A 14136-nucleotide genomic window follows, 5' to 3' on the forward strand; every position below is an offset into this window, starting at 1 on the left:
AACCATAATTATTTCAAAGAATGAATAATTAGAAACTTCTGAAAGTCCAACAATACTAAGGCAGTTGTGTGAACTGTTCACAGAATACCACTTAGCTATGTTTGGATACAACATACTAAAAACAATGCATAAATTTACTATATATTCGTATGTGCACAGAATTATTAACAGTAGTTATGTCACTGAGTAACTGTATTAAAATTCATAAAAATTGTTCACTTGTCATTCTCAAATGCTTGTTAAATGACATTCTTTGAAAACCAATATAAATTGTCACAGTAAGATTACTTTAACAAGCACAGAAATGAATTACATTAATAACTGGGCACAAAGCCCTAAAGGTTCTTGATATAGCTATTCTTTTATTATTCCCACTGGATTAGAAATTACGTTAAACTTCAAATTGTAGTTTGCAAACTGTCAAAATAAATGCTTGGGAGATCTTTCAGGAGGTTCTTAAAATTTTTCCATCAAATTAACACAAGACTCGGATTAAAGACTACAAAATGACAATTACAGCTTCAATAATTTCCATATTCAAGTGCATAATACAGACAAAATCCAAACACAAGAGTTGCATAGTTTTAACTGCCACTTTCTCCAATCATTCATAAACAATCATATGAAATGTAAATTGTTGGGAGTTAGATTATGCAGCTATTACAAAATATAAATACCTGTTAAAAAATCCCATTACAAGACAAAGATGTCAAAATCAATAACCCAGCTTTACTCATTAGTATGGTTTAGTTACTTGAACTGAGAAGAAAAAACATTTGCATAAAACTGACAATACTTTCACTAAAATCTAAAGATTTATGAAAGGAAAGGTTTTTAGCTTGAGGCAATTAAAAAATTAGCAGCAAATCATAATCTTTGAATTAATGATTATGTCCCATGATTCTAAGTCCTGAACTCTGGAATCTTAAATTCTTTCTTAATTATGTTTTATAACAACATCCAGATCACAATTTGCCTTCTTGCCAACACAACTGTGGCATATTAAATATTTTTATGTGAAGGTAACAAAAGTTGAGAAACCCAAGCTGCACTTCTCTTAAACAGTCTTTGGGCCTTTTAGGCCTTTTCCTGTTCTCAAATGTTCCAAATCTCAAATAGACAACCACTTAAGAGCCATGAACACATATTCCCTTATGTGTATTAATGCATTTAATTTTAATTAGTAACATGCAACTAATATTAAAAAGATTACTACCTGAAGAGGAAATGACTAGTTTTATAAATGTTAAAAATTTCCAAAATTACAAGTCTTTAGGTCATACATTCATACACATTCATGCAGTCTATCTTTATATGTTTTATATTTACAGCTTCACCTTTAATTCCCCTTTTTTGTAGAGCAGAATTCCCCTATCCTCTAAACAGAAACCATTTGAAAATTTATCAATTAATAGAAGTTCAAAATGCAGGGAAAGAAGCTTTTTACTACACAATATACAAAATTCAAAAAACAATGTTAAGACAAGAGTGTACTAATGTGTAAACTAGGGAAAACAAAACAAAAATGCTTTAACAAAAAAAGAAGAAACACCCTACAAGATCTATCAGGACCAAAATGGGGGTAGGGTGGTGGGTGGGTCATTTCCTCTCATTAAAAATCAAGAGTGCAACATCTATAGTTAAACAACTTTATTAACATAGTCAAGCAGTGATTAACATTCACATCTATTATGTCACATCATACAAATGTAAATACAAAATTACTACAGTACAATATATATTCTCTGCATGATCCAAAATATTTGGTGGCCCCAAAAAACTCTCTTTAAAATTCAGCAGCTTATCAAAAATTAAAACCGTATTCTATTTAAAATGAAGATCTGTTAGCACAGAGTTAGATAGACTTCAAGAAATATCAATTTAGTACAGTTTGAGAAGTTGCAGGAGGATATGTTTGAAGGACACATTCTAACATATAGTGTGGCAGGTACAGGAAACATCAGATTTAAAGCTTTAAGCGTAACTCATACAACCTAAGTTGTCAGCAGAAAGATCAGTTATTTAACTAAAGCTAACACTACTAAATTATTGCACCCAATGTTAACATGTCTATTAATTGTAAAACTGTTTTGTAGTATGAAGTGAAGTCATTTACCACATTTAAACATCTCTTCTCACAAGATGATAATCTATTGAGTAAAATTAATTACACGGTATTGTCTAATTATTTCCATAAAAATCAACCAAGCTCAATTTGGTTATATATCCAGAGGAAAACAACAAAGTAATGAGAAAAGTATACAGTGGAACCCCTTTATAAAGCTGACATTAGAAGGGGACCAACACTGCCTTAGAGGCTAACCGTGTACATAGTATGCTTTTCGAGAGATAATTAGACCTGTAAAAAGCTAATTCTGTATAATACCAAGCCACAACAGCATGAAGGGATTCTATGGTAAACAAAAATTATAATGAAAGAAAAACTACTGGTTTTCTAATTAGTGATACAATACTTGGCAAATAGATTTGGCTTGGTTTTAAAATGCACAAGAGGTGAAAAAAATTCACCATTTTAACTTCCCTCAAAACCATGCATACATTCAGCTGTTATGCATCTTTTTATTTAAACACAATACATTCTGGGATACAAACCACAATACATAGTTGCTGTAATTTAAATGTATACCTTAAAAATATGTATAATAATTAGGCATAAGGAGTTATCTACATATATGTAGTGCCAATGGGGGAAAGATCTATATATAAGACTGAAAATATTAGTCGCAAGTCACCTAGAAAATGTACTGGTGAATGAAACTAACTTTCAAGTGAAATATAATTTTAAAGGGCATTAGAAGCATTGCCATATTTAATACAGTACGAAATGCATTAGGTTGGTATATAATGCCATTGCAATGTATTAATACTAGATAATATTGTTAGCAACAAAGCTCACTGATGATCTGATTTTTCACCTAGATTATCCCAGGTCCTTAACTATTCAAAGACCAGAGTTTTCTTACAGATTCCAATGACTGCACTTCATTAACAATCCTAGGAGCAAGTGTTTTACCCACTGGTAATATTTGCAAAAATAATTTGATAAGCAAAGTTGTATTTTGAAGTACTACCAAAGGAAGGATTTAAATTGCAGTTTTGCATGACACACTCTTCTCTTGGAAAGAATGTTTTTGCACCATTATCTGTTAATACATTCAATATGAATAATATAGACAAACTATATGAAGCAAAAAACACTTTCCCTCATGGCAAAGGTCTTAAATTTAGACTGAAGGGTTTAAGACATAATTAGCTTAATCCTGGCATTTCAGCCAGGCAGAACACAACTTTATACAGAGGAAAAAAAAAAAAATCCACTTTCCTATTTTGAGGATTTGAAGAGGAGGAACAAATTTAACTCACTTTCAGTAACCCTGAATGCGTAGGGCTTGTGAGGAGGGTTCTATACCATTCCAGTTTGCAAACTAACTGGGGAAAAAAAGAAATCAGACAAACTGGGAAGATTCTCAATGAAATACACTAAAAAAATGAAGACCATTTAAATTAAGTATAACTACCCTTTATAAGCATATGCCACCAAAGCAAAATTGATACAAGGTATTCACCTGAGATAAAACTTGTATCTGTATATTCTATAACTGAGTAGACAAAGCATTTCAAGAGGAAAGTCAGTTGAAATCATTTTAAAATATACATCTGATCCTATTTTACAATATATGCAATTTAACAAGTCAGATCAATGAAAAAGTCTTAACCAAAAAAATCACAGTGTTTATCAATGTTAATTACAAAATGTATGCTACTTGCTTTGTTTTTAAGATGTAATGGCTTGGTTAAGTATTTAAAAATCTATTGTTCTGCAATCTAATTTGCATAACAAAATCAAGTAGCAATAATGTAAAGCATCAGAACTGGCTCTTAAAGATATTTACATGTTGATTATTTTGGAAATAATCAACCAAAAATATAAAAGTGATTTTTTTACACAGTATGAAGTCATTAAAGAGATTAGACAACACAAAAAGCAAAATTATTTCCTGAATAAATGAATACCTGTGGCACTAAATTCACTTGCTAATGGACTGGTAACATGGAACTGCCAAACATGCATTTTAAATTATATTAAACACACTTTCTGTTTCCAACTTAGGTTGATCAGCAGCTTTTGTTCTGTTAGAATCCTTCAAAGAGAGAAGCTCAAACAGGAAAAAGAAGGCATATATAAAACAGTAAACACTGACCTCCTGAGGTTCCTACAACAAAAATATTCAAGTAGAAAATCTACATCACTTAGCAGCGGCTATTTCTGTAGTTGAGCACACTAACAACATTTTAGTGTGTAAGGAGCAGATGAAGTAAGCCGTGCTTTAAGCATGCCAAGAGGCAGAAACACTGGAATGTAACAAAGACAAACTCACAATCTCATAGACATTCAGTCAACACTCAAAACTATTAAGACTACACCACAAGAATTAAGTTGCTTTATATATATATCCCATGATGTATTAGGTTTTATCAGAACAATAAATGCTAAATCAGAGCTTACCTCAAAAGATAACTAAAATGGCTTCTGCAAATTCCTGTGCTATATACTATGTTATCTGAAATATAATATAAATTAGGAAGAAACAATAACCTCAATGGGGAACAAAAAAATTCAACCTAATCTCAGGTTGCCAGTCATATTAATTTACTTCTATTTTTACTTTAAGATTAAATTTTCTTTAAATTTAGAAACATTTCAAGTGACTAACAAAGATGGGCATTCTTGTAATTTATACATCTAACTGGAAGCTAACTTCTAGTCAGGCAACAATTTTGCTTTTAGTTGATACAGAATTGTCAATCACAGGTTTAGATAACTACTAAAGGTTATTTGTTTTATTGAGTTTAGAGAAGAATTTGGCCATTCTTTTAAACTTAAAATGTTTACTCACTATTCCAAATTATTAAAATACCTCCCATATTAAGTTCTAAAAAGTATTTAAAGCATTACAGGCCACTGATATTACGTAGGGACAAAATAGCTACCCTATCCAAGTTTTAAAGACAAACAAGAAATTTTAAGCTCCCAGTGAACTAACCATACTAAAAAGCAAAATGCTATATACACTTTGAATCTAGATTAAAAAAAAAAAAAGAATGGGCACATTATAAAATGATTTAAATTTCAGGCTCTACAGACTGAAATTTGCAAAGCCAAAGTTGAGGAAAGAAAGTGAATGACAGAACATGTTAAACACACATACATACACACACACACACACAATTAACAAAAAAACCTTTCTACATGCTACCATGCATTTGAAATTTTATGAAACAGTATTTATAAAGTCACACGCACACAGCTCAAACTTCAGTGCAATGGCTGTATCATTCAACACTTAAGAGAACAGAACCATGCAAAGAGGAGCAACTGCTTATAAAAATGGTTATTTAGTATTTATTCTGCAATGCAAAGGTGACAAACTAAAATATAAAAAGGCTGTTATGGCTTAACATTTTGTTGCAGATTAAATATGCAGCATTGAAAAATGGAAAGGCGTGGCTTCGTCTCTGACCAGCAGAGTTAAAAAGAAAAATCTCTCCATTTTCCTTCATCATGGGATACACTGTTCAGGCAATCCAAATTAATAAAGACTTGCACTTTCATATGGACATAAGATCAAGTGTACCAGTTAGGTTTTCACATTCACAGTATATAAGAAAATACACATGGAAGGAAAAGTAAAGGGTTAACTTAACAAGGATTTATTCACAGGAATACATGTAAGTAGAGAAAAACAACAGAAAAGCTAAACAAATGAAATGAAGAGGATCCAAACCAACTTTCACTCTGTAGCTTTTAACTTGCACCCTGTGTGCATATATCTAGGGCACAGAGGGCCACCAACATGCGCCAATACAGTGTAGGAACCCTGCATTACATCCATTAACTTAAACATATCTTTAAGATCATGCTTTGAACAAAAAAGGAAAGCTTAGAAGGCAATATGTTGAGTGGGAATAAACATTGAAATAGAGCAATCATTTTAAACTTCTACAATCGTCTTTATGTGCCAACTAACATTTATGCAGCCTTTTACAGATCTCTTTTACCATGTCATTTAAGTTTTAGAAGTTTTGATAAAAATCACTAGTAGTATATAACCATGCAGAAAGCACATCACACTGACAGCACAGAGGCAAAGATTTTGCACAGGTATATCAGCTTTCCACATTGTGCAGGTTACACACAATACAATATCAATCTTATTCCTAACAGATCCTAAAAAGATATTTCAAGGCCTAGCTGTAAACTACAGTACTTTTATATATCTATATTCTTAATAAAAATAAAATCCACAAATCTTAAAAAGGAATTTTAAATGCAGGGCTATATTGAATTGGTAAAATGCAACACGAACTGGCGCAACATAGGTCAATGAATACCAATCTCACTCTATGTGATGCAAGCATGCTACTTTCCCCACTAATTTACTTTCAATCACTATGAGCCAGAATGCATGCCTGAACCGTAAACTGCACTTTAAAATAATGTGTTGGCCTAGAAATTAAATCTAATGAAGTACAACCATCAAATTATATGCACTACATTAATGTTTTAATGTAAAATTAAGATGTCAACTTTAGTTTTGATATGCCCAACCCCACTTATTCCACCCTCCCTCCCACCCCGCAAAGGTAAAAGGAGTGACTCATTTGGCATTTCACAGGGTGCTTCATTGTTTAAATTTGTTTTGTTTTATTTTCAACATTTTTTGGGGGTACCTTAAATTGTAATTTCCAAGAACCTGCTTCTACTATGGGAAGGCAAGCTGATTTTAACTCTATTAGTTTTGTTTGTGTAGTTCTTCATCAGCATGCAAAACAAGGCCCCATAATGTGGGAACATTTATATAAAAACCTTTAAATTAAAAAAAAAAATCTTCTTTACTGTTTGTAACCCCCATTCTTAGGTTTCCTTTATTGTGCGCTATAGAATTTTTCCTTTCTTATCCCTATGCATCATTTATATGGTTCTTGTTTTGGTACAATTCCCCATAATATTCCAGAACGTACTGTTTTGTGAGTAGACTGAATAGATTATTTTTGCTTCTTCACATCCAGTGCGGAGTTGTAATTGAAGACAGATTTCCACCCACAAAGGCTCCAGATGTTAAAACGTTTCCCAACATCGACTTAATACAGTGACGGCACACCTCCCTCCCGCCCCTCCCAGTAGGGTTGGGATTGTACTGTATTCCCTACTGGTATACCCTTCCCCCCTGTAAAGGGTAACATTTTCCCTGGGTGCAGAGGCTCCCTCATAGTCTCCAAGACCGAAGGACCTATAAGAAACAACAGAAACAATTTTATCTTAAACAACTGTCAGTGGAAACATAAAATTCATCAAATAACAATACTATCTTTACCTATAAAATAAATAATTGGACAAAATGGCTAAGATTATGTTAGTTAATTTTAACCACACTGCTTCCTTCTTCTATGGCTCTGAATTGTTACCTGCATTAGATATGAAAAGTGAGGCCAAGTTGAGGAAACAGAGAGGCACACAAAACTTTGTACAGATAAAATTTGCTTTGTATAATGTTACCAATCTAATTCTGTTTTTTGTTTTGTTTTGTTTTTTTGGGGGGGGGCAAAATGAACCCTAATGGGAACTGGTTATTTTTTATATAATAAGTTACCTTACTGTCTTCAAAATTAAATACCACTTTCTTTAGGACAATCACTTTTCTTACTTACAGAGAATTAAAACATCACTCACTTTTCCAGTAAACCCAGTACTATGGAAACAAAAATTTACTTCAAGAACCAGAAAAGCATTAGTTATTTTTGTTTGATGTTTCACCACAAGGACTAGAAATGTGCATTACACTATAGACAGTACATTCAGTAAATATATAAAAGCAAGTTTTAACACCATCTTCTTAATGTTCTAATTTTCACTCTTCCAACTCAACTTTATTTGGTTATTTTTTCAGGCCAGCTGATTTTCCTGATGAGAAATTTCCTAACACAGTTTTAGTGGTGAAAAGGACATAAATAAATTAGATAAGATTATTGGATAAACTATTACCTGATAGTGGTCCTTTTAAACAAAACTCTACCACCCACTCATGCCAAACTTTGGATATGCAAGAATATTCATGTGAATTCACAGAGGGTGATTAGTGCATCTGTGGAGAAGTACAGCAACCCCCTTTTTCTCCTGCCTCTGAAAAAATGGGAGAGGAGTACAAAAAGGCAGGAATAAGAGGTACCGATCCACTTTTAGCTCTAATTAGGAAACTGAAAATACCAGTCTCAGAACAATCACCACCACAGTTAATTTATGATGAGACCAAAGAGATAATAAATTTGAAAATGATCAAAACTTATTAACTCAATGTTGAACCCTTTAAAACAAAGCCATTTCATCTACTGCAGTCACATGATTCAACAGTGAACTAATAAGCACGCTAAAGCCACAAAACACCTCTGAGGACTTGACACCTAAGTGGGATAACTATGCAAAGGGCCTGAGACATTCCTTAAGGTTGCAGAAGTCCATAACTTGGATAGTACATTTTTTCCAGATTCAAAACCTAAATCAGATTAAACAGGCAGCAAGCAAAGGAAAACTCCAGAGTTGAGTACAATTCAATTTGGTGTACACCTTCTGTAAACACATTCAGTACACCCTCTGGCTTCCAGTCAAATCAGTCTTGATTCAATTCATCTTCAAAACCTGAACAATGTCAAAACTCTGGTTCACTGTACTGGCTAATGTTTCTAACATTTACTAAGCCAATTAAATGTGCTAAACAATATACTAAGTTATGCCATTGCATATCGTTCAGTATTTGATCCTCAACATAATTTAATGAAGAAACTAAAGCTAAAAGATAGGAATTGTTAATCACACACACAGAAAATGTGGGGAAAAAAAAAAAAGAGTTCTCACTGGATTTGGCCTTCCACTCCCACAAAAGAAAACAGAATCTTTCAAGTCCCCTTGTGGGGCAAAATTCTTAAAAACAAAAAAACAAAATTCTTAAAAACAAACCAAAAACACACACAAAAAACCCCTCTAGCCTTTATGTAGGCAATTTTAAAGTCTAATATTATTCCAACCCTATAGAAAACACATAGCTTTTTATTATCTTTTACAGTTTTAGATTATAATTCTAAATTTTTCATCCTGAAAATTTCTAAACTTCTTATAACTTACCCCTAATTTTGGGACTGCAGCTTAAGTGTACTAGATTAAACACCGTAAAAAGCTGCAAGACGCTCTTTTAAGGGAAGAGGAAACTGGTCAGAGAAACGCCTCCAATTTTCATCCCCAACTTGATTTTTAAATCCATGAAGGATCTGCAAAGAGTGAAAAACCATTAATTCATCACTAACATAAGAAAAACTGATCTGTATAGCTTTTGAAATCAAACAATATTGATTTTTTTCAAATATTTTATTCATTTCAAAGCAGTAAGCTCAGACTTTGTTAGAATCTATACCACTATAACTTGTCTAAAAGCATCTCACAAAATATACTTTAGTTAAATATAAAATCCAACAAGTATTCTAGTAAACAAATTTATTCTAAGCAATCAGACATCACAATAATTAAAAACAAACAAATAAAAAAGGCACAGAATTTACCTAATGAATAAGACTTATCACGCTAAGTCTTTTCAAACTTGAACTATATAAGTTTTGATTTCATGGCCGAAAATACAGCTCACTAATTTCAGTATCAGATGATGCAAACGTGTAACTGCATTTTATTTCTTATATTCTGTTATAACTGAGTGATGAATGGAATTAATCAAAAGGGGCACTAATAAAGCAAAGAACTATGTAGGCTCAATTCTTGTGGAGACTACTTGACTTCATTTCTGTTCAATAGTTTTAGGGGATACTTCAAATTTCAGCATCCATTTTTGGAAAGTATGCTATTTCCTTTTTTTTTTTTTTTAAATGTTTTTTAGTTGTAGTTGGACACAATACTTTCATTTATTTATTTTTATATGATGCTGAGGATGAAACCCAGGGTCTCACAGGGGCTAAATGAGTGCTCTACCACTGAACCACACCCCATCCCTGTAAATATGCTATTTTCTGTACACGAAGTAATGGTACTACATGAATCAGTGGTATTTTTTGGGAAGTGCATGATCTATTGATAGTCACACCATATTTTAAGACCAAACGTAGTTCTTCATTAAGAACAAAGGTCATATAATCTACCCAGAGTAGAGAGCCTAAATTTAAACTAAATGTTTAAAAAAATTTTCAAACTTTCAACTAGAAATTTAATAGTCCTACCATGCATCACGAAAACTTATTAGTTACCTTACAGAACATGTCTCTGAGATCATCTTTTGGATTAATCCACGATGCAACAGCATCACAAAAAAATATAAAATCCTGTAACAGGCAAAAACCACATCTTAGATTGATAATACATTTATCAAACTTAGCAAAATTCAAAATATGCAAGACTCAAAATTTATGTCATGATACACTCATAGCTAAAAGGGGAAAAACAAATTTAAAATCAACGAAGATAAGGAATTAGAAGTGATTATTTAGGATGTAAATAAATGTCCTATTATATCACAAAACAACAACAAAAAAAGCAAATCCCTGCCCAGTAAATGCTTAGCACACTGAGAGCACCATATCAATACCAATAAAATATTTTAATTATTAGATTAATTAATCATATAAATTCAATCCTGACTCAGCATAGAAACAACTTAAATCCATCTAAATATATATCAACTGAGCTTAATATGACATATTAGGAACTAGGGGTCGTGGGATTGAACTCAGGGGCCCTTGACCACCGAGCTACAGCCCCAGCCCGATTTTGTATTTTATTTAGAGACAGGGATTCAGTGAATTGCTTATCACTTTGTCATTGCTGAGGCAGACTCTGAACTCGAAATCCTCCTGTCTCAGCCTCTCAGGTTATTCAGATTACAAGATCAAGCATGGTGGCTCACTCTGGTACTCCTAGCTAATTAGGGGGCTGAGACAGGAGGATTTCATGTTCAAAGTCCAGCCTGGGCAACTTAGTAAGACCCTCCTTCAAAATTAAAAAAGAACCATGACATATTTCATAAAAATATTTCTTCAATTTTGATTACCGTAATGAACTATTAACAATTCAACATAAAACATTCAACATATTGCTAATGGTCTGACATGTCAACTACTTCAAATTTTACCATTCAGTTCAGAAAACAAAAAAAATTTACCAACATGTGTAAAACAATTATTTAAGCAAATGTCATTTACATTAAGTTCATTGTTTATTCAAATCAGGATTCTAATGTTATCTAAATATCCAAAGATAATGTTAAAAATTTAAACACACAGGGCCAAACAAGGTGGTGGACACCTGTAATCCCAGCAGCTTGGGGGACTGAGGCAGGAGGATTTTGAGTTCAAAGCCAGCCAGCAACTTAGTGAGACCCTGTCTTTTTTGGGCAGAGGAGTGTTTCAGTAATAAGTACCCCTGGGTTCAATTCCCAGAGCCAAAAACAAAACAAAAACAAAAACAAACCCACACAGAATATATAAAAATTGTGATTAATATGAATGGAGTTAACAAACAAATTTCTACCAACTCTTAGGTTGGTAGTGATTTTATGACCACTGTGCTACTTCTACTACCTTTAAAAACTAACAATACCTGGTAAAAAGATGTTTCTTTTGATAGAGGTAAGACACACGAGAAAACAACATTTAGTACTGAAAAACAATACTAGGAGGTTATTTTGAAACTAGGATCCTTATCTCAAGGTAGTATTGGCTTATTTGATTATTAAGTGATTAATGTTTCATGAACGTGAAATTAGTCAAAAGATCTTTTTCTAGCTCTAAGCTGTATATTTTCTATGCCTATCAATCACATTGATTTGAATTTTAAGTGATTATTTGCATTTCTAAAACCAAGTTAACAAACACCACATGTAAAATAAAAATTACCAAAATCTCAATTAAAAAGGCCGAAAAGCTCTTTTCTCTTGAAAATGTAAAGATTTTTATTTTTTTGCATTTAATGTAGGTCTCCCGCAGCCAGAGTTTTGTTTTTTGCACACATATGGTGGAGTTCAACATGCTCCTTTGTTTTTTGTGTCCAGGAAACTGGCAATTCGATCTATAAACTTTACTAGACTCAGGATCAGTACTGATAACCAAATAATTAAAATGCCTAAATGTAACAAGAATTTAAGCTCAAAATAGGGATGAATAAATGATAAGTTCACAACATTAAAGCAATTTCAATGGCTGATTTAGTACTCTATTTAATGTTTGTAAATTTGATTTCCATAAAGTTTGACACTGTTGTAGATATCCTCAAATTCAGCAATCTGATTGACATTCATGACAGGAGGCATGTACAAAGCAAGTAAATAAGTAAAGCCTGAATAAAGATGGAAAAAAACCCCAACCTAGCCCGATTCCAAGTAAGAATGTAACCTTACTCTCTGAATCTGCTATTATAATCTTTCCTAATCACCCCTCAAATAATTTTATTACTTAGAACATTAAAGTTAAAAACAAATCATTGTGAATATCTTACTTGGATTACGCCACTAGGATTCACACTGATCATGGTACAAATCCCACGGAATGCTGAATCCTTTTCCTCATTGTCTCTTATGTTTCTCAGAGAGGTACACCTATCGAATTACAGAATTGTTTTTAGCATTTAAGTAAAAAGCATATTCAATTATAACACTAATAGACAGTATTTAATGGAATAAGCACCACAGTGTAGATAATGGTTATATTAAAAAGAGTGTTTTTTAGAAAGCTTAACTTTCAGTTTCTCATACTTCCTGTATGATGGGCACATCTCATCTCAATGCAGTGGAAACAATGAAATTCATATTTTCTTAATAGACTACAACTACACAGACAGACAACTAATTTGGCTCATTTAAAGTATTAATGAACCAGAGCCAAAAAAAGAGTAAATTATCAAATTTTGAAAATTGTATTGACTTGTATTCCATTAAACACTACTAAAACCAATCTGAATTGAAGATTATCAATTGAAAGAAGCAGAACATAGAATATACTGCCACAATATAAACTATTACTATACAACTCATGGTGTAGATGTTTAACTTTTACATTAACAAGCAAATAAGATTTTATACATAACAAATTTAAACATGTATTTAATGCAATCCAAGTTTCCAAATTAATTCTAAAAAAGAAACATAATGCAAAAACCTAAATTTATAGAAATTGCATGCATCTTAATTTTTCTGGTGGATATTTAAATGCTTTTTATGTATAATCAAGCTTTTTAACACAGCAAGCATGTGACAATCTTATCCCATGCATCAATTAGTCGTTAGCCACAACATAAAATAAATATACATGACGATGCTACTAAAAAACCTCACAAACCTGATAGGACAAGATTAGTCACATGGTTGGCAATGATTAAGGATTGTGAATTTTGTAACCAACTGAAAATATATCTAAAAGTGAGATAGAAAGAGAAAGAAATAGTGAAGAAAAATGAATAAAAAAAAAAGATTGAATAATACACACCAGGGTCTTATAAACTGCTGTAGCATGGGGGCCACCTCTTGAGGACAAACGTAACCAAGACGACCAATTGTTATTGCTAAGGTAACGCAATCACGGTTATACACCACCAAACGCCAACCAAGACATGAGCAAATGAGGGGGAAGGAGAAAAAATAAAGAAAAAACAACAAATAACTCAGAAACAGAAACCAACAGAATTTGTGTATGATAATAAACATAAGATTTCACCAGTGCTGTTTATTACCACCCCCTAAATAAGGGGCAGCAACATATATGGCATACTTTTGGAAAAAGAAAAAACAAAAGGAATTAAAAAAACTCTAAAGATTGAGAGAACACCAAAAACCATGATGAATTGCTTTTCTTGCTCAAATAGTTTAAGAAAAAAAAAAAGAGATTAAAATGAATGGATTTAGAGAATCATTTAAAGCCAGTCAATTTCAGAATTTAATATGAAATCTACATTTCCCCCAAGAATTAGTAAATATAATTACATTAAAGAATTTTCAAACATGTCTCTGTAGCTATAACAGTTCAAATTTACTTGTCATTTCCCTGTACCTCCTTTTATAAATTATTTCATTC

General features: G+C 32.3%; 1 protein-coding gene across 5 annotated transcripts in view; it reads right to left on the reverse strand.

Annotated features, from left to right (window-relative positions):
* Nucleotides 1-6667: 6667 nt before the first annotated feature.
* The window catches only part of Tnpo1 (transportin 1), an 84886-nt gene continuing 77417 nt past the window's right edge, over nt 6668-14136 (reverse strand). For 4 of the 5 annotated variants that reach the window (XM_026393255.2, XM_077795994.1, XM_026393256.2 and 1 more), the window contains 5 exons: nt 13552-13627; nt 12566-12665; nt 10324-10398; nt 9200-9342; nt 6668-7313 (listed from right to left, as the gene is read on the reverse strand). In XM_026393255.2, coding sequence (XP_026249040.1) covers nt 9235-9342; nt 10324-10398; nt 12566-12665; nt 13552-13627 — 359 coding nt within the window. In that variant the 3' untranslated portion in view covers nt 6668-7313; nt 9200-9234. Of the gene's footprint in view, nt 7314-9199; nt 9343-10323; nt 10399-12565; nt 12666-13551; nt 13628-14136 lie in introns of those variants that run through there. The other variant, XM_077795993.1, reaches the window with a different exon arrangement.

This window comes from Urocitellus parryii, chromosome 1 (assembly GCF_045843805.1).
Source record: "Urocitellus parryii isolate mUroPar1 chromosome 1, mUroPar1.hap1, whole genome shotgun sequence".
Taxonomy (NCBI): Eukaryota; Metazoa; Chordata; class Mammalia; order Rodentia; family Sciuridae; genus Urocitellus; species Urocitellus parryii.